Raw genomic sequence first — 27,859 nt, forward strand, 5'->3', positions numbered from 1 at the left:
GACGTGTCAGTTTGTTTACAGCGGTCCCTGTGCTGCAGCTGCACAGACATGGCTGTGGATATAACTTTACTTTTCAAAGCCAGCGTCAAGACAGTGAAAACCAGGAACAAGGCGATAGGAATAGGCTTTGACTCCACCAAGGATGATATTTTCAAGAGGAGCAGACCCAAGAGTGGCTTCTCTCCGAAGGCGAAAGAAGTGGTGAGTTTTTCGTCAAGCTAACTTTAGCTTACTGAGCTAGCATCGACACAAACTGACTTTAGGTGAAACGACAGCTGAATACTAAACTGTTTTGGATACACATTACTCGGGCTGTATTGTAGAAACAGCATTTACTACTGCAGGTTAGCCAAATATTTGGCATGCTTGTATTGTCAAACTGAAACGTTAGTACAGTGTGTACCAGCTGTTCACAGTTAGCAGGGCCTCTTTTATCAATGTGTACATCCTTCTACAACTTCACTGAATCTGCATCATGAGTTAAATAGGGGCTAGAAGTTGGCAATATGGATAAAAATCCTCTATCACGACTTAAATGTTATTGTGTGGAATAATATAGAACATCAATGAGCCCAAATATCTGACAAAGTAAGGCACTTCACTTAATTCTACAATCATACAAAAGTCAGTATTGCATAAAGCAATCATGCTTATTTTTTTATTTTATTAATGTTATTATTATTATTATTATTGTCCGAAGCTAAATATACAAAGCAAGCCAGGGATGCTCATTGATTTCTAACATTGTGAAATAAACCTTTCTTCCTATGAATGGATTATATCAAAAGTTGGAGCAAAATATGGCAGCTGCAGAAATCTTAAAGTGGATACCATCATATAATAATGGAATTCTTGTAATTGTTGTATAAGTAGGTTTAGTTGGAGGGAGATAATATGTTGCTGCTGTATTGTAGTATTCTTCTTGTTATTGTGATGTTCTGAAGACAGCAGCCTCCTATTCAGATCCATCACATAATATTATTAGCTAGAGAGGATAAAAAAAAACACATATAATAAACTGCCAAAGTATAATTAGGCAGGCAATTTCAATCTTATGGTCAGGATAATGCAGGATTAAATCATTTTCAGGACACTCATTTAAACCATAATTATATAACTCTGTGTGTCCAAGCTTTATTTGTGATTGTTTAAGTTATTTCTTCAAAAAGGAAATGACTTTTCCTCAGTGTATTAGTGATGCAGTGATTTTCTGTGAACCAAAATATAATTTTACAGGTGACAAGATGTACTTCAGAGATGTCACTCAGAGTAGCTTTCCACATAGCCATCAACTACACAACAGCCTTTCTTTGTCCGTCTTTTATTGCATCATTTTTGCCAGTTTGGCTGGAACATTATGACTGCTTTTAATTCACTCTGCTCATCGCGCACTGTTCTGGCGTCAAGGTGAAAATTTCAGTTAGCAAATGGGGCATGGCTTGAGATATAAAAAAAATCCTGCAGTTGGCATTTGCTCTTGGCAGTTAATCTAATATCAACCCTTTTGGCACATGTTTATATACGTCTTTGCCATATTTAATTCATATGTCACAGATGTTTTGTATACAGTGCTGCTTGTCTGTGTAGCTCATCTCTGGACCCAATCACAAAGCATTGAAGCATTGGAGTTGCTACATAGTTCAAACTATGTTGCCCATCTCCAAAATGGCAATGTCCTTCTCCGCCCAGCAAGCTGGCTTTCTTACATTTTGTGAAAATCAGGGCCAGCAATTATTATTTATAAGTAGACATCACTAAATACTGTACAAACAGTATTTATAAGACCGCAAAGAACATTACAACTACTTGACTTAGGTCAGTCTACTTCTGAGTCTAAATCACTTCCAAAATATCACCTACTGTACAAAGAGAAATTAAGATTACTGAAATAACATAGCACTCATAAAATTGCCACTATTTTAATTTGAACCTCGGTCAAACTACAGGAATTTTTAAATCCTGCCCAGCGTGGGCAGTTCAGAATAAATGACTGCTCTGCTTGAGATTTGAGAAGACAAAAGCTATGTTGTTTAAAAAAAATTCACATCGGGCCAACTGGCCAGACTAAGCAGTTTCAAGCCCAGAATATTTTGAGCCAACTGTCCTTGGTCAGCACCAACTCTGACAGGCCTGGATTCTGGGCTTTGAACTGACCCGGAAAATTGCCCAATGCAATCTTTAGGCTGCGGTAGCCGAAGCATTACTTATAGAAGTAGTGAAGAGCATTCTCCTCACTTTATTTAGATTGAAAAGATGTGGAGAGTTTTCTTAAAATGTCCTGAAGAAATGAAAACAAAAAATCTCAGAAAGGACATTTTGACTTCAGTCCCTCTGTTGAAAGGCTTACTGTGTCCTAATATTGATTTAATTGAGGAAATATTACGTAGCTTCAAATATATTGGTGAAGAAAAGCTATTTTGAACGTCTTGTCATGGGACACTGACCTTCAAAACTTGGCAGGAGAGGCCCCATTGGCATTTAATTAGTTCAGGAAACTTCACACAACATCTCAAATTTTATTCTTCCATTGATGTACGGAGACATCATCAGTGGTTGGCAGTATGAGATGGATCACTGGCAACCAAAAGGCTTCGCTCCATGTCAGGAGTGTTGCTTCTACAGCCAGAAGTCCTTGGCCTGACATGAATATCATGAACACAAACCTCTTCAAAGGCACCTTGAAGAACCACTTTACGTTTCCCTCGGGGAGTCAGGACTTTAAGTTGTACCTGATGTCTCCAGCCATCAGTCTGAGGTAAACATGAGCCTGGTTGCAGCAGCCCTGCACAACCAGGGTTTTGTTATGCTCTCTTACATTGATATTAGAAATGGTGGTTTAATAAAAGCAGTGGTGCTGATTCAAAGAAACCCAAACCTATCCTGTGGTGCCTGCCCTCTGCTCTCCTCCCCCCTACCGCTGTCTCCCTCACGCTGCAGATATAATCTCAAACCATCTCAGTGAAGCAGCTTTTGTAGAAATTGAAATTGCGAGTTTGGAATGTCCCGACTGCTTACAGTTATGTCGTGGTTTTTTACCCGCAACTCCACTACCCATTCTTCTCTTTACGGCCTGACATAGGCAGCATTTTTTTTGTGCAAGTCCCCTCTTCACATGTATGATTCCATAAACATGCTGCAATAACATTTTCTTTCGGCTCTCGAACAATTTCTTGGGGAAAGCCGATCCTCCCAAGAGCCAGTGATTAAAGGTGGAAGATCAAAACAGAGAAAATATTAAATTAGGTCCCCAGTAACAATGTTGACGGCCGGCATCTAATGCACAACAGATGTGGGTGCCCTTCAAGACATGCATAACTCTCCAAGTTCCCACTGAATTTTCACAAAAATAGAAAGCAAACATCAAAGTTGACAAATACACAGTGGTCCTATGAGGCTTTTTCCCACTCAAAAAGCAGCTCAATGAGAAAGGAAATGTAGCTTCTTTCAAGGCAATGCAAAAAAAGGCTTGATTGACTAATAAGAGGGCCTGTGTTTATAGGGTGGGGTTTGGTCAGGGGAATCTTTTACCTCATAGGGGTTGGTTTGGGGCACTGTGATCTCCATTTCACCGCTCACCTCTTCTCTCTCCGCAGCATGCTGCCCTTCTCGAGTTTAAATGGAGGAGGTCACTTTAAAATTGGTAAATTGTGTGTAGAAAATAGTGCTCGGCTCCCCACTGTGCCTTTGGTATTGGTATTCCAAAATTGGCTCCTTCTCACAGTGTTTTCTTAGAAACCCTGAAAAGTGTGGCCATCAGCCAGCACTTAAAAGTATGTTGTGCTGTTAAAGGGGGGGGCTCTTCCCTATGACAACTTTCACACTGGAATAGTATTTTCATATATTCTCAAAATATTTAGTTTAGAATCTGGTTTAATTTATATTTTTGTTGGTGATGATCAAGTTTCCAAGTTCAAAATGTTTGTTAAACATTTTGAATTTCATCAAAGTTATGTTTTGGAGATATATACTATATCGGCCCAAATAATGTCTTATTAATTATGGACACTGGGACCCAAGGATGTAAACCAGACTTTGAAATGGTTTGTGGGATCAATTTTTAGCTCTCATGATGTTGACATTAAGATGAAACTGGAGCGTATTGGCAGATCTTTTGCATTTAATAGGTCATGTTGGACAGATGGTTTACAGCCACCGCAGCAGATGGTATACAACAATAACATTTATGAGTCAGCATTAATGTCAGTCATTTCAAGAATAAAGTGCACAAGTGTGGAAACATGCTCTTTTTGTCTTCAGACTACCAGACGTCTTTTTTTTTTTTTTAAGTTATTGTCAAAAATGATATGGTAAAAGCGCAGTCCTTTAGCTAAAATGTACCAACCTGAAGATTCAAAACATTAAATCTGAAGATCATGGGACTTATAAATGTTTCAGATAGAAAAGTCCAAATCTAGAGCTACAGCAATTAGTTGACTAATCAATTCATCGATCAAAAGTTAAATAACTTGCAACTATTTTGATAGTAGTTAGGGGGAAAAATCATGAAAAAATTGCGGAAAATTCAGTTTTCAGCTCCTCAAATTAGGATGTTCTCTGATTGTCTTTATTAATACTAAACTTAATATCTTTTGGTTTTGGAATGGAAAACAAGACATTTAAAGACATGGCCTTGTAGTTGGATGGACATTGTTCAATATTTTGTGACAATTTACAGTCCAAACAATCAATCAATTCATGTAGAAAATAATTAGCAAAATAATCTATAATGAACATAATCATTAGAGGCGAAACCCTGACTTCGATATGATATTGTGGGTATCGTGAGTCAACATAAAGTCTGATTGAAACCATGTTGTGTTACAAATTTAATGAAAGTGAGCAATATATAGTTTTATGTAACATTATTTACAGAAACATAGCTGGATGGGTAAAAGCAGAATAAGCTTAGCAAACCCAGGCATTTAAAAACTTTAAGCTCTTTAATTTTTACACAAGCCACAAACATATTGCCACGCAGGTACGTATGTAAATACAGCTGTCAAAGCCGGGTCTATACTCAGTGAGGACTTCAGCCATGGGGAAGTGATTTGCAGGGATCACCCTGAGATGAACATGCTGCTAAGTGGTCTCTTTACCAGTTGGCCTAATCTCAGCACTGTTTTCCCATGAAAGCCAGGCAAATTGAATTTCGGGGCATCTGCTGTCAGGCCTGAGCACAATCTTGATTTTGTTTCGCTGCGTGCAACAAAATGCCTTTGCATGATTCATAAAAATGAAAATAAAAGAGGAGAAAGTGGTGAGACGCAGATTTACAGATGTATGTCAAACTCTAAATCACGAGATGGACACCAGATACTCTGCAGACTAAATAGTTTAAGCGGAACAAAAGTAATGTTGAGCTCAATAGACGAGGCTCAAATTAAACATTTAAACTTGTAGCAAGAATGGAGCAGCAGCTGTTGATGCTTTTAGAAGAATGCTGTCAAGCTTTGTCATTAGTTATCGTAGTTATTGTGCTTAACAGTCATTGAAACACTAACAATACAGTTGACAGCAGGCTGCATACTTGACCCTGACACTTCAAAACACAGAGAGTCTGAACCGTGAAACTACAACAGATGTGTGCTTAGAGAACCAGTGTTCTCTTTGTTCTAGAATAATATGTTATCAATTCTGTGTTATTATTTCACCTTGATATTGAATGCATCAAGTGGAAGTAAATCAGATAATGATGTTTAACATACTATTTACTAAATGAAAGGCATTGTTTAAGATGAAGATCAACAGAGAAACAATTTTCAGAGGCTGAGGTACAGAGTCCGCTCTCCAGTGTGTTTCAGTCGGCTACAGTATTGTCACAGCTTGAAATGTCTGTTGTTTCCAGACAGACACACTTTGCTTGCAGTTGATTGAATGATGCTGATAGGTCACATTTTTTAAATGCACAATTTTCCCTACGGCAATTGTCTTGCCTTGACCTTCACTTTTTGAGACCAAATTTTACATTTCAAGTTGAGAGAGAAAAAGTTTCCCTTTTCAGAATTTCCCTTTACACACTCAGGGATTTACCATCGACGCACATTTCTCTAGTTAAACCTACTGGTTAAAGTACCTACAGTAGACCTAGCATCAGTTAGTATAACCATTTTCAAGAGGTATTATTTTATTTTAATTTAAATGGTAGAGAAAGCTAAGATAGGTCAAAAAACCACACTTATCTGACAGTTATCCAGATTTTGTGTTTTCCACCTTGCCATCATGACAACAATATTCATTTTCATTAATCTGCTTGTTTAAAATGTGTAATCATTTTTTAATTTTAAGTAGAACAAACTAGAAAGGCACTCGGAAGACAAAGATTTCTGCCATGGCAATGCCCTATCTCACAATATTAACGAAAGTGAAAAATATATTGTATCTGCCTCATGATTCTGATCCGTGTCAAAATTTACTGGTATCCCATTGACAAACAAACAAGCCGAACTGATAGCACAACCCCCTAGGCAAAAGTAACAAAGCTAAACTGCTGACCTGAAACAACCCATTCACTTACATGCACACACACCTCAGATAGTTATCTGAGGTGTGTGTAAGTAAAAAACTAAGTGTAAGTTTAGCTTTGTTACAGGAATCAAAAACAATGTGTGAGATGATACACTGGCAGCTCTGTGAGAGGCACCTTCCCAGTGTAAATCAAATGTGTGCGCAATTTCAGATATACCACTTTAAATAGGAGTGAAATTTTAATGAGTATGAAGCTTCTAGAACAAATCAGTTTATCATGTATACTGTGGTAATACAGCATGCTGTTAAGTCTGAATACTGGATGGAAAAAGGAGAGGGAACCTGTTGATTTAATGTTAAAACATGTTTTCATTATTCTAAATATATAGCAGGAATCCCAAACAATCGTGCTTGCTTGTCTAGGAAAATATGGCTTTGTCTACGTGGTTGTAATCTGTATAAACAGATATCTGCATAAGAATGCAGAATCTGTAGGTGATCACGTTTGTGGGGATGCAGCAGATAAATCCATGGAGAGCAAAAGAGGTGGAACACACTGGCTAAAATGCAATCTCCAAGCTCGTATGCTGTTGTCTGAATATTAGCTTCTTTTCTTAAATGCTGCATTTATATGCAGGTAAAGATTAGCCAACATAAACCTAAGAAACCGACAGAGTATTAAAGTAGTGATGAGGTTGCTAATCTGAATGTAAACAGTGATCGGCAAACAGAAGATGTTGGTCCTGATATCTGTTATCCAGATGTCCATTTTTTTTAGCTAAGCCGTACCTTCAGAAATGTTGCTTGTTGCTCTCAGAAGCTAAATCGTCGTCAGACCTAGATTGATCTGATCACCTGTCACCTAATGTCGCACGTTTCGTCTACTTTGGTGTCCTGGTTGTTTGTGAGTTTTTTGTGACTGCCCCAGCCAGGACATCTGTTTCTTATGAAATTGATTGTTGAAAAATGATTTAGTTGTTTCAAACTGCAGCGGTGTGGCTTCCATTGATTTTTGTCAAAAACAGACCACAAGGTGATGTCACCTACAGTCAATCTCAGTGACCCATTGCTTCTTATATACTTTCAATTTGTTGCAAACGGACACACTTACTGCACAATTTATGACGTTGTCTCAGTGTTTGTTTTTGAATTTGACATTTGTGATCCTGACTTGAACAAACACCGAGACCATATACAAGCGCTGCTCGCTACGGCTTTGACTCATCCAGTAAAAATCAAAACACAATAACACAACTTTAGCACATGTCAACACAGGTCAAAGACCCTGTTCATACATGATCTTAAAAGTTCTCTTTGATGGGACTTTTTGTTTGTTTACAGAGCTGACTGAAGCCTTTATAACTGCGAATAGACATAAGAAGACAAACGTGAACCCATTAGAGAGTCAGACATAAACATGATAATAAAATCAGCATGTGGCAGAGTCTTCTCCGCTGAAGCATCCTCTCTGTATCAGGCCCACATACCGAAACACAACATAGCATGGCGTCAGTATGGATAGCCCTCGGTCAGGACACACAGGGACTTAAACCAAAGCAGGGCAGTCATCATCGAATTCTGTCAGTTACCTGGATTTAACAAAACAAAGAGCCATCCAAGCTCTTTAGAAATCTGCCATCTAAGCCTTTTCTCTTTTCTTCCTCATAATAATCCCCCCTGATGGTTTGTTTGGGCTCAATCGGGGCTGGAGGGAAACAGGGGGAAGGAGAAAGTGAGGAGGTAAAGTGGGGGTCTTTGATGATGACGAGATTAGATGTAGCCCGGCAGACTGTCTCCTTCTGCCGTGGCTGCGAGCTCTGCCTCACACACACCTATGGCAGCTGCACGTATACACGCACACACACTCGCATATAGCTGCATACACACATATACGGTGAGCCGCATGCACAAGGCCACCCCCTTCCTCATTGTTGAGGAATTACTTGCTCTTTAGGGTCTTAAGTTACAAGAGCAATTGATCCCCCTGACCCCCTGCAAACCCTGGAGGTTGTGCTGGGAATCCGAGCTCCAATGTATACACACAGGAGACAGCTCAACCCCCAGAGCAGCACTCTTGACACTCCCCAGCACAGCCACAACACACACACACACCTCCTACTCATTTGTTGTCTGATTCGGCATGTTCCATTGCTGTGGATTTAGCACTGCCTGCTGGCCAAAAAGGTGCAGTGCCACGGAAAGAGCTCTGCAGGCAAATATAGTTTGCACATAAATAAAAGGCTGAAGCCAAGTGCTAATTGCAAGCAGAAAAATATAGTTTATAGTTAAAGATAAATTAGTCATGCAATGTAAGAGTTTATATTTTCCACTTTGTGGCAGGCCAAGGTAGTCCCAACACCAGAGAATTACAGAAACTCAGAAATGTGCTTCCACAGTGGTTTCCATTGCTATATATAACCTTTTTACGAACAGAGCAGGTTTTTCTTGAAATAATCAAATCACATGACATTCTGTTGGATATTTAGCACTAAAGGCACAGGCAAAATGTGTCTAAATATCAAAAATGTATGTTTACAGGAGTTTTACAAGATGTTACTAGGGTCGCAATAATAATTTAATTCTTTATAGATCCCACAAGGACCAAAAAAAAAAGCCCAGCACAACAAGTTTGCAACTAACAATTCATTTCATTATTTATTCATCTGCCCATTATTTTCTTGAGTCATTGTTTGGTCAATAAAATATCAGAAATATGAAAAACATACTGTGTAAAGGTTCTTAAACTGTATGTTTTATCAGACCAAAAGGCCAAAGCAATACAGTTTATAATAATCTATGTCACAACAAAAAAAATCTTTAACTTTCTATATAATTTATTAAGCATGAAAAAGCAAAAAAAAGTATATATTTTTTTTATTTGATTTTTTTTAAAAATTGCAAATTTTGTCATTATCATTGCAGCTCAATTGCAAAAATTTGAGCATGAAAGACTAACAAAAACCAAAAGAAAATATTCAGTTTTGACAAAGTGGGGCCATTGCTTAAAACGTTTACTCAGATTTTTATTGAGCTGTTTTTTATTTGCTTGCCTACAGGATCACAATGTATCTCAATTTATTGAACCGGGAACACTTGCATAGTGATATGTCTTGTATTGCCAGACTCTTGCCAATGCACAGCCAAAAGAAGGTACCTTATCCTTTCCAATCAACTTGACATTGGGCTGTGTGGCCTTAGTTTTAAAAAATCTTTCAATCTTACAGGAGCTCGCTTCAAAGTCTCCTCATTTACTGAGACACTACATAACGAACAATGTTTTGAAAGACTTTGAACCATAATAAAGGTTCTCTTCTCCCCTGAAGCCCCCTCTAAGCTCAACTGCTCTGAACAACAATTAACTCTTGACCTTGAATAATTGTATTATTACAAGGGTCGGCTTGCCTTAACAGCCCTTGCCTGAGTTGGTGCCCCACAGCGGTGTCGTACGTCACTAAATTACTTTCTGAACCAAAGAAGGAGTTCTGGGTTTCTAACAAATTGCTGAGCTCTGTTTATCTTGACACCTTCTTTCTGCATAGAAAAACTTGTCATTTTTCAAACGTCAGCTTGAATAAAACACTGCTTCAGGTCACTGTGACGCTGGGAATGAATGTTTAGAGACATTATTAGACTGCTGGTGCCAGGTTACCCTTACAGCCAAGGCAATTTGATAATTGAGGTTGTTAGAGTGAAAAAGTTGAAGGCCGAAGACAGCGTCGTTATGCTATCAAAATAATCTCCCACGCTCTGGGGTCGCTGTCACAGTCTAACTCATTGTGTCATTTTTCAATCCTTAGCTTGTCTGAGTTCTGTCTTCTTCTGGATCCAACAGAGCCTGCTGTGTGCGTGCATTCACACCCACTTGTGCCCTGCCAGCAGAGCTCTGTGGACAGGGAAGCAATTTGGTCTTTTTTAATATTTGACCAAATTACAGGAGCAAATATTGGATTGAACCAAGTTTCCTCTGGTTTGCCTGTGCACACATACACTTGGACATTTTCTCGGTGATAAATAGTAACAGATCATGAATTTAAAGCTTATTAGAGATCGCTCTGTCAGTGCTCTGTATGCAGCCGCTCATGGTTTTATTTATGAGAGCTGTTTGACGAGGAAATTGCAGGTTTGATTTTTGTATGTCCCTGACTTGATGAATTGTCAAAAGCAAATATTGAGAATTCACAGAGATAGACAGACATTGGTCGCCTGTCACATCCAATAAATACAAAATTATACATTTACTCTGGCTCCTGACTAAATGTAGTTGGGAGAAAATAGTTTCCTGGTATACGTCTAAAAAGTCTTTCTTAAGCCTTGTTGACATGGTTAACATATTTGAAGGAGCATAGCTTTTAAAGAGACTCATTGAACTGAAGGTAAATCAATTAATGCTTCTTCTCACTTTATCTTGGCAGATCACGAACATCACCAAGCTCAAAGACTTTCTGCTACAACACAGGAAAGATTATGTGAGCGCCGGAAGGTAAGCTTCGCCAAACAGTCGCAGTAATCCACCACAATCAACAACAGCAGCGGTAAAAACCCTCAAGGCTGCAGGGGAGGTCATTGAAGAGACAAAACACTTTGATTCTGACAAAATTCAAAGAAGGTCAGGAGTCAGGGCTACTTGAAGGTACTGCAAATATGTCTCTAGTGTGTATGTGTGTGCTGCAGGGGCTGTCTGCTGGCACAAGGTCAGCAGCGAGTAGGGTGGTCTGTAGCGGCAGGCTCCAGTCTAATTGTCTGGAATAATTGAGCTGCAACCAAGTGAAGAACAAATCACGCCCTGGGACTAATCCAGGCCTTCCTCCCCTCAAGGCCCCCTCTGTGTTCTGTAGGTGTGGGTGTGTTGAGTAGCCCATGTTTTGTTATGTTTGTTGATAAAGCCTCAGCAGAACACATTAAGAGATGTCAATGGGTGGAGTGCAGCAGTATTAAGTGGTGGGAAAATCTATCAAGAAGCTTTCAGTGGTTTGTCTGCCATCAGCCTTGCCATCAGCTGCTCCCGGCTTCCAGTTTTCTTATCAAACTTCCTTTTTCCTTTGATTTTGCCCGACAGAATAGTTAGGGACTAATGTTTCTATAATGAGCCCAATGTATGCTCTTTAAATAAACATAATTGAATTATCTATATATTGTACATCAATGGATTAACTTTATGAATTATCTAAATAGTTGATGACACAATATATGCCAATTGACTCATCATTTCATCTCCAGTGTTATATACACTCACTGTTTTGTTTTTATTTATTTTTTTATTTTCTCTTCTTTTTTTTTTTGAATTGAATTGAAATATACACTCACCAGCCACTTAAGTAGTTAGCAAGCTGTACCTAATAAAGTGGTGATGTGGTTTTAAGCTGCTGTAGCCCGTCTGCTTCAATGTTGGACATGTTGTGCGTTCAGAGATGCTCTTCTGCAGACCTTGGTTGTAACGAGTGGTTATTTGAGCTACTGTGGCCTTTCTATCATCTCCAACCAGTCTGGTTCTTCTCCTCTAACCTCTGGCATCAACAAGGCATTTTGACTTCGAGAACTGCTGCTCACTGGATATTTTCTGATGGTTGTGTGAGAAAATCCCAGTAGATCAGCAGTTTGTCAAATACTCAGACCTGCCCGTCCAGCACCAACAACCACGCCACGTTCAAAGTCACTTAAATCACCTTTCTTCTACATTCTGATGCTCACTTTGAGCTCCAAGTGGTCGTCTTCATCATGTCATCATGTCTACATGCCTAAATGCATCGAGTTGCTGCCCTGTGATTGGCTTATTAGATATTTGTGTTTATGAACAGTTGCACAAGTGTACAGATCAAAGTAGCTGGTGAGTGTATGTTCAACTCTAGTTCTATGTTTATACTTCTTATGGGAATTAGTTAAATTAAAACAGCCATGCAAATTCAAAAATCTATTAAAAAAATCTACTTATTCACCTTGACACCACAATAGAATCATCACTAGACCTTTACATGTTTTATGTACAATGTCTGTTCTTAGCAAAGGAGTGTCACTGTGTCTCAGTCCACCAGAGGGAGACAGTAAGTCTCAACTACACACCTCCGCCTGACAAGAAGAAGGTGCTTCTCTGTGTTGTAAATGTAAATGTATGGGTCGGAGAAAGTAGTTGAAGATATACACTACCGGTCAAAAGTTTTAGAACACCACAATTTTTCCAGTTTTTTATTGAAAATCAAGCAGTTCAAGTCAAATCAACAGCTTGAAAGGGTACAAAGGTAAGTGGTGAACGGCCAGAGGTAAATAAAAAAAAAAGGTAAAATTTAACGTACATTTCAGAATTATACAAGTAGGCCTTTTTTCAGGGAACAAGAAGTGGGTTAACAACTTAACTCTATGGAGTCTTGGGCTATTTTGTCCATTTTTGAATTCTTTTCATGTCTTTGTAAGTCATTTTGTGTCTTTTTTTAGTCATTTTGTGTCTTTTGGTGTCTTTTTTTTGGTCATTTTGTGTTGTTATTTTTAGTCCTTTAGTCCAACATAAAATGTGATTTTGAATCTTTTTTTTACTTTCAAAACACTATCATGCTCAATAAAGAATTATAAATGTTGCAAATGTGCATTAATTTCAGAGCACACTGAGACATTTAACTGCATCATTTTCAATTAAATTCTGGAAAAGTTGGTGTGTTCTAAAACTTTTGACCAGTAGTGTACATAAATATTAGGGAGGGGGAAGGCATGCATCTGTCAGTATTTTGGCCACTTTTAAGAAAGAGTGTTTGTTTGGATATCAATCACACATTAGCTTTCACACAGGCCCACAACACATTTCATCTCACTGTGATTGTTTTTATGTGTTTTACAGCCTCATCTCGTCAGATCTTACTCGTATGACGGACAATGAACGAGACCAGATTGACCAGGATGCTCAGATCTTCATGAGAACCTGCTCTGAGGCCATCAAGCAGCTGCGCAATGAAGGTGCATGCTTGTTTTACTGTGCAGCACATCAACTAGTTCACATATCGTTAGCCTCATAGCATAATTGCCTAAGTCATTTTTTGGCCAAATTGTGATATCTGCCTAACTTTACTCTCCTACCACTGCTGCATCTTTCTGTCTTATTGCCTATGTTCTCAGCCTATCAGAACACATGTTAGAGTCCAAAATCACTTTCTGCCTTAGTCATCTCTTTGACATTGTGTGGCATTTTTGCCCCTCCATACAAACATGGCCAACCGCATGAGAAAGAGGGCTCTGCTGACCACAAGTGAAGTAATAAGTCTTCTCTTTGATTCATCTGGTAAGGTAGTTCATGTTTCTCCAACTTTCTAGACAATAAATGTACTTTCAGTCAATCAAAGGGATTAGGAGAAGTGTGTTTTTACTTTTAATCACATTTCTGCAACAAGGTATGATGAAGTGATGTAAACGCTAGCAAAACGCTTTTTATTGTAAGTGTAAAGAGATTTGTTTTGACTAGAAATAAGACATTTTGACAAGATATAAGATAAGTATTCTTGGTTAGATTTTGAGTTTTTGCAGTGAACCTGTTCATATTTTCGGAATAGCGTTCAGTGAGCAGAAGTACTCTGTGTTCGTTCCAAAAAAAAAGACCAGTGTGATGTATGTATCGTTTTTTTCTTGTTTTCCGAAACGCTCAAATATGACTTAGGCAAATATGCTATGAGGCTAACAATATGTTAGTGAAAATAGAAAATTGCTTCGTGGTGATGTAAATTTTGTCTTCTATTACGTCTTACATCGGAATAGATTTAACTTTTTGGCAATATACCAAAATCAGTGACTATGTCTTGAATAAGTGAAGTTGTTATTGTTGTCATCATAGCAGAGAAGCAAGTGACATCAGCCCAGATAAAGGAGCACAGAGGAGCAGTGCTGGACCTCATTGAAATGTATCTAAGAGGTGAGTTTGTGCAACGTATTACAATTCAGACAGCACATGTCTTCTAGCTTGTCCTCTATAGTATGCATTTGTTTATCTTTAGGACATTTGCTGTCTTAGGGAGTGGTGTGTATGAGCTCAGCAGTTTCAGCATGAGCTGCAGTAAATATAATGCATAACTGAAATCACTGAATATATCAGCAAACATGACTGCATGGTGACATCATGTCTATCTTGATTGTTCTTCAGGAGTATGTAAGCTGTACTCTGAGCAGAGGGCAATCCGGGTCAAGAGAATGGTGGACAAGAAGAGGCTGTGAGTATATGCAAACCTCATTCACATCATTTAATATTTACTTTATAATACTTTAAAACTTGCTCTTGATTCACATGACCCTGTGCTCCGTGGTTTCAGGTCGAGACTGGCACCAGAGCACCACAGCAGGGTGGAAAAAACGCCGGACGTGGAGCCCACAGAAGAGAAAACGGTCAAGGAAGAAAATTCTGGTAAGTTAGTCCCCCGAGACACTGCACTCCACTCTTGTGTACACAAAAACTGGTCCAACCAACCCTCCTTCTACATGTTCATGCTTTACTGACTAGCTATTTCTGTCCTCTGTGCACTTTTCCTCCCATTCTGTCCACAGCAAGAAAATAGGGGACAAGTGACAGAAATGCACAATATCTATGAAAACACTTAAACCAGTAGATACATTTGGTCGAAAATAGCCTGCAATTTTAAAAGGGACTACAGTAAGAATGCCATTAAAGCAGTCTGTACTGCAATAAAGATGAATGGTTGATTATCATATATAAATTATCTACAACTGGCTTGACATTGTACAAAAGTGCTTCATCATTTACATTTGTCATATCTAATTTGAAAAGATGCAGTTCATCAACATTATGCCTGATGATTCATTGTAGATACTTCACAACCACAACCATTTATTTGTGTTTTCTTCAAGTTTCTGCATGCCAAACCATGGGATTTTGGGAATCATTAACATGTAGTTATACACTTCACAGTGACAAATTTAAAGATTTCTACATCTTGTCGACCGACATCTCAGTTCTATTCTAATGAGCTTTATTGGCATGAATGTTCAATCTACATTATTGCAAAGCTAAATTGCATATTATTTAAGTAATATCATTTTATACAAGACAAATAAACTCGACCGACATCTACTGTAGTAGTACACTGACTTTGGATAAATAACTCATTCAACCCCACTTGGTAACATTGGAACTATACCTTTTAGTTTGATGGTAGCAAGTCAAAATTCAAATAGTCTTCATTGTCTTTATCTCATTAACATGATTGTGATGTGAACCATGAAAACTGCTTAAAGACGTGCTGCTTCCTCAACCTTATTGTGAGATAAACAAGAAACTGGAGGCACCAAAATAAATGCAGCACATTTTTAATTGACATTTAAATTATGTATTATTAGATGATATGTATTTCTTTTCCTTCCTGTAGAGAAGAGTGTGTCGGAGGTCCTGGACAACCCTGTCAACCTGTGGGAGGAGGGCAGAGTGGAGGACGAGCTCTCTCCTGAGGAGATCCAGATGGTATGGTACCTCAGACTTCATTATTTATTATTCATGGTGTACAGTATATGTAAATTTGTATGATTCATGCGTGTCTCATAAAAGTACAGCTATGCTTAGACTAAATTAATGCACAGGGGACTCAGTAAAGCACATGTTATTTTCCTTACTTAGGATGTTTTAGGGAGAATTAACTTGTAGGGGTCAAAATAAGACTCATTTGGACTTTTGTGTAATTCGTCATAACCGAAATGACTCACAGTCAGTCAAATATAGAGAGACAACATCCCTCCACTTTCAGCTGTGGTGTTTAAAGTTTTCCCAAAGTCACACGATAACACAAACAAACCAGCAGATAGAGGCAGCAATAGACCAACGACTCCCGTGTTTTGCATAATAAAATTATTGTTTATTTCAAAGGAGTGTGGTGACTTTGAAGAGAGCAAAGATGGATATCACAGCTTCAGTTACCCATCAAAAGGGGCTGTCTGACAGCAAGATAAAGCGGTGAAAATATATACACTGATCCACTGATACTGTCTTTGACTCTGGATAAGAGCCTCATATATTCCCTCTTACAAAAAACTATCCCTTTAACTTCTAACATCTGCATAAGAATCACTAAGAATTGTTTATTGATGTCTTATTTTTGTGTGTTTGTGTGTAGTTTGAGCAGGAGAACCAGAGGTTGGTGAGTGAGATGAGCAGCCTGGTGGATGAAGTGAGGTGAGTGGCACATGTTGTTTCCCTCTTTTTTTAGTCTCTTCAGAACTACATGGTTATTACCAGGGGATGTCAGTAAATGCATTCTGTCTGCACATCACTATTGTGAATTTTCAACACTGAACAGTAAAATGATTTATTGTGGTAGACCAGAGACAGTCTTGTCTGAGGCCCCGTTCACACGAGGACGCTTGCGGGTAAAAACGACAAAATATTTTATCGGAAGTGCCTTTCGTTTAGACGGTGACGGCGTTTTTGGGGCTTAAAGACGCAAAAATCTGAAACCACCTTCCAAAGTGGAAGAGTTGAATCCTCTCCTCCGTAGCGTGTCGTCTACACTGACAAGACACAAAACTCTGATCTGATCTGATCACGTCACGTATGTGTTTACGTCACATACATGCTCCAGTACAGGAAAATAATCAAACGTGGGATTATTTCCATGGTGGGACCTTCAAGCTGCTCTGGCAGCTCTAATACACTTACAGGAGTCTTTCCACCAAATGTACAGGATATGTACAGATAGTATTAGTGAACAGAGAAGGATCTGGAATTACCTCTATCACATTCTGGATGCAGCAATTGGTCGGAGGCGAGCCAGACGGCTGTGAACGAGACCTGGGAGATCTAGTGATGGTGGAGAACTTTGTGGAAGGAGTAGCTGATGAAAATGTGTGGCGTGAAAACTTCTGCATGCCCAAAGATGCTCTTATGGCTTTAAGTGATGCCGCCTGGCTGCATACAATCGAATTTCACACACTTTTGCATCACCGTATGCACGCAGATTTCCTCCCGAAAATGCTCGTCTAAACGAGGAATAAAAAGTGAAGACGCGACGCCACTTTTGCGTCTTCTGTTCAGACCGTCCTCGTGTGAACGGCGCCTGAATGTGTTACACAATGTCACTTCTCCTTGCACTAAATTGCACCACCCCAGTGCCTGAAATACCAGGTGAGCAAGACAACAATTATGTGAATTACCAGATGTCGATCCAGACGGGATTAAAGTGACCAAAGGACATAGGTGATGAAATTGTTACCATGGCAGCCAGAGAAAATCACTGGCATGTTTGTTCCAGATGGGACAAAAATGTTCCTGAGGTGAAAATTACGTGTCCCTGTAATACTGATGCCATCTGGCAGGACTTAAATATGCTAGTCAGTCCACTCTCACTCATACGTTCCTTTTCTGTGCATCAGGCAAATAGAGGGGAAGGTGGTGGAGATCTCTCGACTGCAGGAGATCTTTGCTGAAAAAGTCCTGCAACAGGTGAGCTGAGTTCCTTTCATTTTCACTAGTACACTTAATTTTGAGACAAAGTTGTAAATTAAGTTATTTTCTGTCCCACTTTCCCCGACAGGAAACAGAGATAGACAGTATTCATCAGCTCGTTGTGGGTGCTACAGAAAACGTCAAAGAGGGCAATGAAGATATTCGGGAGGTAACTAATGTATTCAGCATGTGTGATTCACACTTTGTGTTATGTTTTCCTTTGGTTAACATTAATAAATCCGGTCAGTTAAATGTCACTTTGTTTCCTTCTATCATAAGGCAATCAAAAACAACGCTGGCTTTCGGGTATGGATCCTGTTCTTCCTGGTCATGTGCTCCTTCTCTCTTCTCTTCCTGGACTGGTACGACAGCTAACACAGCTAGCCAGCATGGACTCTATACAACAGGAAACTGTCAGGCTCGGGCACATATTGGTTATCTCATAAAGACATGATGACCGCACTGAGACTGAATGTTTACCGTGCTGGACCTGGTGTACAAAGTGCTCTTCAAGAAGATCCTTTGTTGGTGGCAGTTTGTTCCCTGATGCTAACTATGTGTTAATGTTTGTCCTTGGCAGCTTCAGTGTCAGCACTAATGGAGGCGAGCTTTGTGTCGAGCACTGTGTCCACTTTAAGTGTGCGTATGGTTGGACGGTCAATATTTTTCTCTACCGCTAAAAGCAGTGATACAGAAGCCCCGAGAGGCAAGTGAGAGACAAAAATCAGGTGATCAAGTCTGATCTTAATAGTTTTCTCTCCTGTGTTTATGACTTAAGAACAGGTGAAAACACGGTTTTACCCGGGTGGTGAATTCTTACCTGTTGTTTTAATACTAATTTCATCCACAAGAGGCTCCAGCTTCTAAACAGGACTAGAATCATTGTTGTTTTTCTTCAAGTTGAGTTCTTTATTTCCATGCACTCTAGACATAGTACATAACATGCTAACAAACAATATACTGGGGCTGTCAGTGAATATTCGTAACTCAAATATGTTTAAATTGTCAAAAAATTAAAAACATGTTCGAATACGAAAGTGAATCAATTGTGAGAACCAAAAAAGTACTATCGTGGACGTTAGACAGAAATTAGCTATCTCCCAGCAGCAGGCAGAGGGGAAATAAATGGCTGGCCAGTTAGCTAGCTAGCTTGTCCATTTACAGAGCTACGTCTGCTCCTCGCTTCTTGTCTCCTAGCAGTGAGGAGTGAAGCAGAGGGAGAAACTAGCTAAAGTTAGCTTGTTAGCTAACAAGTTTATTGTTCTACTGGTTACAGAAAATTAGTCAAACAAAGTGTCACTCTTCTCACTCTAGTAAGTGCTTTTCTCTCTGTGACAACAGTGTGTGAAGCAAATTTTAGCCATTTTGCAGCTGGCTAGTTAGCTAGCTTGCAAGGGGTCTTTTTGTAATAGGTAGGTATGCATTAAAACATGTTTATGTTGAAATAAATGTACCTATACAAGTAGTTATGTGTCTTATATTGGCTTGCCCTTTTACGATATCATGCACAATGGCCAATTTGAACCACCCTACAATTTTCTGTATGTACCTTTTTATGTTCAGTTTTTTCCACATATGGGGGGAGTGGGTTTTTTTTCAACCTCTTTTCAAGGCATACACAGGAGAGACAACCTTTTCCATTAGACTTAGAAAATGGATCACAAGATATATTTTCTCACTTGCCTCTGGGGATCCCATATAGTTGATGATTGTTTGATTGGCAGCAACTGTTCTTGTGTGACTGACTGAAAAACATGTATTTCTGACACCTTTTGGAACAGATGAAAGGATCCTGTTCAGACCTGCGTAGCATTCACTCGCTGCCTCGTGTACACTATTTGAATAGACTATTTGTGTACCTCAGTGACATATAAATTATACCTAACTGTCAAATGCTGAAGACTGTTTTGCTTTTCAAGTAATTATGAGGAGCGGTATAATTTATTCAATATCAATCACAGCATAACTGTACTGACACACCACTCTATTAAACTCAGCAGTAGTCTTAAGTAGATTCTCTCGCTTGTTTTTTATTTCAGGATGTCATTTTATAATAGTTTATACTTTTCATATTTATGTCAAGCTTGCAGATAACATCAAGAGCAGCAGAAGGCACAGCCTGCTTTGGTTTGTGTCAGCTAAAGAAGAGAAGCTGCCGACAGGAGATTTGATTCTCAAAGCCTCCTGATATTTCTACTAATCTGTTTATTAGGATTAACCTTCATTCTAGTCAAAGCATCACAGCTCTGAGAAATGTTTCTTTGATCTTAACTCAAGGGAGTCTAAGCTGTTAACTGTAATTATTTTCTGCACTGAGGGAGTTTCAGCGTTAATGACAAGATTTACACTAGAAATAGTTCATGTATTCCACTTGGACATGGGTGTGAAATGTGGGCACTTTATTTCCATTTTTAATTTAACATTTTATGTAGCAAATGCACTTCAATGGTAATCATTACATTGTTTGAAAAAGGTACATAATTTGTGACAGTTTAAGTTAAATGACAAATACAGAAGAAAGCAACAGGACAAGCGACTACTGTCAGATTGTTCCACTACATCAACCTAAGTCTAGTATCTGGGATGGCTACCAACAGCCAACTATGGTGACATTAATCAATGCAAAGCATTGCACAATACAGTGTCTTCACTAGCAATGCAAAAACATTCAATACAGTAGCATAACATGTATGCTATGAAAAGTAACCATTAAGTGTCCAGCAAAGAAAAGCACATGGTGTTCACAAACAGTTTAAATGAATGGAGACAATCATTAATGCTGGTTAAAAAGACTTGATGCATCAAATACTAAAATCTCCTCGACAGCACTATTTGCAGTGAGCAATATGGGCTGCCTCAAAACAACACAATTAAAATAGGTATTTTTTCGCTGGTTAAAAGGTTTCCCCCAGGTTGAGCCTCATTTATTCACAATATCATGAGCGTAAAACATTTTGACACAGATGACCTCAGTGACGAAACTGTTGCTTCATGAGAAATTTACCACTTGCTGGACCTTATGAGGTCTGACATGCGCTATCAGTACATGATGTATTTGAAGAAAAAAAAGTAAAGTTTCAAAGCAAACTGGTTGTTTTTAGGGTCCTGCGTTCGTTAAAACAAGCGACGCAGACACAAGATGGTTCACAGTCATTTCACAATGTGAGTACTAATGTGAGTTCTGTTACATGTGTGTATGTACAAAGACAGTGAGTGTGTGTCTGTGTTTGTATTCCTGTGGCTTTTTCTACACATTTGCCACTCTGTTTTGGAGTGTAAATAAATAACAACATATGCGATTCAAACAAACCATGAATCCACCCGACGGTAAGGTTTACTTTGCTGAAAACATGTTCAAAATTTCCACGCATTTCCTGCTACAGTACACATCAGCTGACCAAACTACATCAAAAAGGCAGCAGAGCACCTCAGGCAGAAGTTGATTTTTCACCCACAGAAAGCCACATGACTCTGAGGTTTGCTTGAATGGCACAACCATATTATTTATTTAATCCTGCAGCAGGCGAGGCCACCTCCTGATCCCAGGTTGGCTAAGCCAGTTTCTGGGCCGTCTCCGTCTCCTGCTGGGTGACCTTTTCCTCAGACATGATGGTCATCCATGGTGATACTGACCGGGTGATGGTCTGCTTGGCTATGTTGTAGTGGTTGATGAGGGTGAAGAGGCGCCCGCGGCCCCCAGGGCCCTGAGGGGGGTAGTTGCCATACATCCCAGCTGGCATGCAGCGACCTTGCTGCTCCAAAGAGAGAGGGAACAAGATTAAAGATACAAACAACACACAAGGTGACAAAATGATTGATCAGAAAGGTATAATAGGATCTTGATAAACTAACTGCAAATAACTAATTGCAACCTGAGCTGCACTACCTAAACCAGCTATTCTCAACCTTGGGGTCGGGACCCCAATTGGGGTCGCGAGATGATTTCTGGGGGTCGCCAAATCATTTTGGAAGTCAGCTCTGTCTCCACTGTGTTAAAGTGTTCATGTGTTAATGTGTTTTTTGGAGGTAATTTTGTGTCTTTTTTGGTAATTTTGTGTCTTTTTTTAGTCATTTTGTGTCTTTTTTGTGTCATTTTGAGTCTTTTTTGGTCATTTAGTGTCTTCTTGGTCATTTAGTGTCTTTTCTGGTCATTTTGTTGTCATTTTGAGTCTTTTTTGGTCATTTTGTTTCCTTTTTTTGGTCATTTTGTTTCTTTTTTTGGGTGATCTGAACTGTGCGTGTGAGATTGTGTTCAGTGAGCGGGGGTCACGGACAACATGCATGTTAAATTGGGGGTCGCGACTCAAAAAGGTTGAGAACTACTGACCTAAACTATAGTGGTGCCTGTGGAATCAAGGGTGCATGTTTTGTTTTTTTACCTTCAAAAACTAAATTTTCTGCATTCTGGTGAGTTCTTTTGCACCAATTTATGGAGGAAATGTCATGGTACAGTCGTGCACAATTGCTTTTTCTTTTTTTGGCAGATTGCAACTTTTCCTTTTAAGGTTGCAGACTGCCACCATCAACTTTACCTGAGGCTTTATTATATCTATAAATCACATTCTAGCTGTTTGTCAAAACAAAGGTCCTCTGCTGCTTTCATGTTTAAATGGCGGGTACAAATGCATGTGTTCTGAAACAGTGAATCTCAAAGTTGGGTCCTATTAGCCACCATCATACAGTTATACCATGTGAAGTAGGCTAAGGCAGTAGCAGCAAGTCTTATTTCTTATTAATTAAACTTTTCATTTGTAAGAGTGAGATTGCGTTATAACTTGCATTCAAAGTTATATAGTCTTGTTTGAAGCTGTCACCATTACAACCTGGTATGATCTGTAGTCGTGGCATATGTGTTCGTTGTTAACTTAACCAACACCTCACTGGTTTCAAAATAATCTTGCCGAATAACTGCAGTGGAAGCAGCTAGCTACCACTGGCACATTCACAGACATTTTCATGAATGTGCATTGTCCTTATAAATAAATACATGAAATGAAGCTTATAAAACTGGATCCATTCATTCAGAATCCATTAGAAACCAAGAGCTGATAACATGTGGCAGTAGCAAAATAACTAATGACATTTATAATCAAAGTGCTTTAAATAGAAAGTAATTTTATTTGCCCTTACTAAGTGAAACACTATGAAAATGTTCTAACACTATCAAATGAATGTCAGAAACACTGAATGGGTAGATTTTAGGCTAAATAAAGACAAAATGTATTTTATTTGGCACAGAATCTTGGTAAATTCTCCCAAATGCTAAGCTTCGTTGCAACACATTATCTAAATACGAACAGTCTGGTTGTGTATTTATGGTTTATCTATAAACTGTAAAATAATGTCATTTATGAATCACTCTTCAAAGCAATACTAAAACCTCTTTGTGTAGTAAAGAGTAATATTGGTCGACATAGATAGATAGATAGATAGATAGATAGATAGATAGATAGATAGATAGATAGATAGATAGATAGATAGATAGATAGATAGATAGATTGATTGATTGATTGATTGATTGATTGATTGATTGATTGATTGATTGATTGATTACTTTATTCATCCCCGAAGGGAAATTCGGTTGTCACAGCAGTCCGGTCAAGTACAATAAAATACAATAAAATAAATTACTGAGGTAGCATAAATAAAAACAACAATAGAAAACAAAGCACAGAATAGAACAAGAACAAGGACACTTAAGAAGTTAAAAAAAGAACATCAGTTGGTAGGATGGTTGGCAAGATGATGGTAATAATTAAACTGGTGATATGATGCAACAATGCTATAGTGACTAGACGGTATATAATAATAATAATAATAATAATAATAGTGCAGTATATAATATATATAATATAATATGTAATAATAGATAATAAACAATATAAAAATAAAATGAAAAATATAAATAAAGTAATTATAAGTAAAAGAATGTGACATATAATATATAATAATAATAATAATAATAAATAGTAGTATGTTACAGTATATAGTAATAATGGCAGCAACAGTATATATGATAATAATAATAGTAATAATATTAATAACATAGCAAAGTGTCGTGCATAGATTTAGTGCATTTCAGTAATGTTGGTTCTGGCAGAGGTAGATGAGTTATAAAGTCTTATTGCAGAAGGAAGGAATGACTTTCTGTATCGTTCCTTGGAGCAGCGGGGTTGTATGGTAACAATAACACAAAATTGAATGATTATAAATAATAAGGTCAAGAGTTTACCGTGTAAACAAAGCTGTCAGGGCAAGGCTGCTCGTACTGGTAGACCTTGTAGACGACCAGGAACACCACACACACCAGGAAGGCCAGGGCACAGATCACCAGCAAGGTTACCTGGAGGAAGAGACACAGCAGCAGCAGCTCCATCATCAGACTCTGCTGAAGGACAAATCTACTGTGTGGGTGTTTGTGAAAGAAAAGGAGTGAACATCAGTTATTTTTATTTTTACAGTAAGATTTCCATGTCTCTCTCATCATAAAGCAGGTCTAGGTGATATATAAATTAGGTAAAAGTATCAAAACAACCAGTCGACAGTGAAATGTACACATTCTTTAAATACTACTGGACTACTATATGGTTGTGATGTCACAAATCTACTATATATAGGTAAAAAGTGCCACAACAGTGCCGTTACAGCCATTACCCGGCTGCAATGAAGGTGCAGAGATACAGAGAGCACAGATGCAGAAGACCCAGAAACACTGACCGAAGAGACAGGCGCTAAACAGAGTGTTTCAGACAGACGGTGAATATATTTATAATCACACTGACATTATGACAAAAAAATGAGCTTTTCAAACATTAAAGCATGGAAACATGTTCTCACAGAATCACAAAATACAAGTATGAATGAGTTGTTTGCTGTTTATTTTAAAGGAGTTGCACATTTGTGTAGGTGACACCAAGTTGTAAGTCTTTATATGTATAAAAGTAACAGCCAGTCAGGCCTATACAGGATATTGTGCAAATGGTAACTCGACAGTTAAAGGGCTTGTGTGGCCATCTGTACAGCTCTCACCTCCCAGGGGAGTTATGTAACAGCTACCGGTGTTTCTAGGAAGTGGGAGGGGGACAAGGTGTGGGAGAAATCGCCTCATTATCGCCAAAGATGTTGAGCGCCAAGGTGTGCATGAGCTTTTTTTAAAATCAATATGATATTGTGCTTGTGAAGAAATCAAATCGTTGCAGCAACAGAAGAGAAATCGAAACAGTGGAGACCTGATGCAAATGATGATTCTGTGACAGAATTTTCTTTAGGATTTCTTGGATTGGGGGCAAGGTGCTGGTGCATCTAAACATTTTTTGCATTTTTATATGTTTGGCACAGGTTTGAGACAGCACGGATCAGTATGAATGAAAGAATATTCTTTTTTATCTGTGTGCAGTTACACAGCAGAGCAGACAGCAGGACATGTACAAAGCAAAGCAACAGGAGATTATGAAAGAGGCTATCTGTGATGAAAGGGCTGCCTGCAGCATTTCAAAGCAGCATTCAGAGGATGTGAGCTGTGTTCCCTGACACAGTGATGTGCTTCCTCTCCTCTCAGATGTTTGAGAATTAAAGCTCTATCGCTAAAGGAAGCTTGACACACCTCAGAGAGACAGTTTCATCTGTTGAGTTTGAACACGGCAAAGGGGTAGAACACGCAGAAGATTTATGAATTCATGCAACAAAGTCTTCCTTTTCTTTTACAAAAGCATATGTTTTAATCATCCTATATGGTGTCACACATCTGTCAGCTAAGGGGGGCGTTGAGGGAGGTGGGAACGATGCTGCCGTTCGGAGGCCATCGCCATGGCAGCAGCTGAATTAATGAGAGTTTCAGGGCGGGGTTAAGTGAATCACTGTGCATTATGTCTTCCTATGTAAGCCGACAATATGACAAGCAACACAGATCATGATGCTGGCGGGTGCAAAGAAGTATAACTCAGATGGCAAAGGTGGGGATATTATGACTGAGGTGACAAATGTCCTGAGCTGCAAGGAGACAGCTGTCTTCTCTCGGGGCATATGCATGAGTAGGAGTGTGAGAGATATTGGAAAATGGGATGATGGTGGGGGCATTATTCTTACTTTGAGTCGCTCAGATACACCTTCAATGATGCTTATTGAGAACTCTGCGATTTTGGGAGATCGTAGCTTCCCTTTCTTGCTCTCACCATCATAGTCTGCCTTTGTCTTCACCACCACCTGGGAGAAACACAGCACACACACACGTACATGAGAGAAGAGCCAGTAGCTTCAGGAAGGAAATTAGCACATCAGGATGGTGAATGTGTATTTATCTTTTGGAATATTGGATCCATAAGAATGTGCATTTGTTACACACAAAAAGAGAGTTTTCCTTCATTTTCACCACCTTAATTGGACTAATTGGAATGATAGCATTACAGAAATAAGGGCCCCTCATTGTTACTCTATAAATCAATGGGGAAACACTACACACACACACACACACACACACACACACACACACAAATCTTACCTTATCTGGTGGTGGAAACTGCAGCTGACTGGCATCTAATGGTGTTATGAGAGGGATGGTGTCAAACCCGTCTTCAGAAACCACCTTCCCGTTATTCTTCTCACTGAAATTATTCCCCAATTTGACCATTTTCCCTGCGCGAAAAAACACCAACCTGAGGGGGGGTAAACAAGCTCAAATTACTGCTAAATGAGAGGCAGTATGGATAATTCTCTGCTCATGTGTGATTGCATAAATCTTTCAATGAATCATATCCAGATTGTCTTCTTTTCTTTTCTTTTTACACATGCAAACAGCAGTCCAAATCAAACAAAAATGATGCGAGGCGCTTTGTGGGCCACGCAGAAAGCCTGTTAACCACAAAAGCGCAGGAGAGGACACGCAAGGCTTCGACATAATGGGGTCCGATGCATCACCGTGAGAAAAAAAATCGGATTTACCGCATCCAAACACTTACCAGCTCGGCGGAGTAGCGTTTTGGAAACAGCGTATTTCTCCTGATGTGGTGGTTTTATCGCTCCAGCGCTGCTACGTGTTTTTTTAGGTGTGACGCAGCCGATTTGCGGAGAGCTGGTGCACAATATGGCCAGCTGGGTTTGTGCGCCGCGTTACCTCCGAGCTGGATGCTGCTGCTGGCGTCTGGCTGCACTGCAAGTGATGTAACATCCTCATCCATCCATACACATCTGATCTGTGGCACAGACCCAGGAGCTGGATGCCTTCGCCAGCCAGCATTTAGACTCACAATCTTAGCGCACTTAATTTGTTCTATTGTTTCCAATGATGAGGGAGGTAGAGATGTTTTACTAAAGAGGGATTTTTTTTTTTTTTTTTTTACCGGAAATTGAACAAAAGCAGAGAATAAATCAAGAACCTTTGAGGCACATTGAGGTGCAGTGTTACAAATTCATATTAACATTGAGCTGTATGGAGATAAGGCTTTTAAAATAAAATATGAATTTGGTGTGAATTGTCAGCTTCCTGATTTGGTATTGAAGGGATCCCATAATCCAAAATATATATTTTTATTGTTACCTGTAGTGCTATGTATCAATCTATTGTTTTGGTGTGAGTTTTTATGTTTTATGTTTTTATTAAAGGATCCCCATTAGCTTGTGCCGTGGCAGTTCCCTAGTCTTCCTGGGGTCAAAACATTCCAACAAGTAATACTCAACAGTCCTCCAACAACTTTAACAGTAAAAACACATTCCAAAATACATTAGAAAAGTGCAGCACAAAAGTTCATTACAAAATACAGCATAAATTTAAAAGACAGTTTGTAGAATCAAACCATTGAATTATAGCCATTTGGATTAAATGTTTAGGAATAATTGGCCAAATCCATTTGATCAGAAAACAAATAAAATAAAAAATAAAATAAAAAAAACAATACAGCTTTAACGAGTATCATTGATTGTAATCCTGGACATCATGAATCCAGGCAAACATCGCTTCTATAAAGAGTAGCGTCCTTTCAACCA

General features: G+C 38.9%; 2 protein-coding genes across 4 annotated transcripts; one reads left to right on the forward strand and one right to left on the reverse strand.

The window, feature by feature from the left end:
- stx18 (syntaxin 18) lies at positions 1–20,534 on the forward strand. 2 transcript variants are annotated; one of them, XM_059328941.1, is made up of 11 exons: positions 1–201; positions 10,878–10,945; positions 13,289–13,404; positions 14,276–14,350; positions 14,579–14,645; positions 14,745–14,836; positions 15,816–15,907; positions 16,554–16,612; positions 17,809–17,878; positions 17,970–18,050; positions 18,161–20,534. In XM_059328941.1, the coding sequence occupies exons 1-11, from the start codon at positions 49–51 to the stop codon at positions 18,254–18,256; spliced, it is 969 nt and encodes a 322-aa protein (XP_059184924.1). In that variant the 5' UTR covers positions 1–48; the 3' UTR covers positions 18,257–20,534. The 2 variants fall into 2 exon arrangements, with proteins under 2 accessions (XP_059184924.1, XP_059184923.1); XM_059328940.1 differs by having other exon boundaries at positions 3–201; positions 14,273–14,350.
- Positions 20,266–27,168, reverse strand: LOC131968178 (neuronal vesicle trafficking-associated protein 1-like). Of its 2 annotated transcripts, none has more exons than XM_059328946.1 (5): positions 26,836–27,168; positions 26,379–26,512; positions 25,967–26,083; positions 24,114–24,224; positions 20,266–21,633 (listed from the first exon to the last, which is right to left on the reverse strand). In XM_059328946.1, exons 2-5 carry the CDS (start codon positions 26,505–26,507, stop codon positions 21,433–21,435), a joined length of 558 nt encoding a protein of 185 aa, XP_059184929.1. In that variant the 5' UTR covers positions 26,508–26,512; positions 26,836–27,168; the 3' UTR covers positions 20,266–21,432. The 2 variants fall into 2 exon arrangements, with proteins under 2 accessions (XP_059184929.1, XP_059184928.1); XM_059328945.1 differs by having other exon boundaries at positions 26,379–26,532; positions 26,836–27,161.
- Between the last annotated feature and the right edge of the window lie 691 nt (positions 27,169–27,859).

The sequence above is a fragment of the Centropristis striata genome, chromosome 3 (genome assembly GCF_030273125.1).
Source record: "Centropristis striata isolate RG_2023a ecotype Rhode Island chromosome 3, C.striata_1.0, whole genome shotgun sequence".
Lineage (NCBI taxonomy): Eukaryota > Metazoa > Chordata > Actinopteri > Perciformes > Serranidae > Centropristis > Centropristis striata.

What these genes read in the sequence shown, in the direction of transcription:
- stx18 (XM_059328940.1), top strand. Translation starts at nt 49, where the DNA reads ATGGCTGTGGATATAACTTTACTTTTCAAAGCCAGCGTCAAGACAGTG. An exon ending in CTCCTGAGGAGATCCAGATG is followed by an intron (nt 15,908 to 16,553) that starts GTATGGTACCTC and finishes GTTTGTGTGTAG; the next exon opens with TTTGAGCAGGAGAACCAGAG. An exon ending in CTGAAAAAGTCCTGCAACAG is followed by an intron (nt 17,879 to 17,969) that starts GTGAGCTGAGTT and finishes TTTCCCCGACAG; the next exon opens with GAAACAGAGATAGACAGTAT.
- LOC131968178 (XM_059328946.1), bottom strand. Translation starts at nt 26,507, where the DNA reads ATGGTCAAATTGGGGAATAATTTCAGTGAGAAGAATAACGGGAAGGTG. An exon ending in GTGTATCTGAGCGACTCAAA is followed by an intron (nt 24,225 to 25,966) that starts GTAAGAATAATG and finishes CTCTTCCTCCAG; the next exon opens with GTAACCTTGCTGGTGATCTG. An exon ending in CTGACAGCTTTGTTTACACG is followed by an intron (nt 21,634 to 24,113) that starts GTAAACTCTTGA and finishes TCTTTGGAGCAG; the next exon opens with CAAGGTCGCTGCATGCCAGC.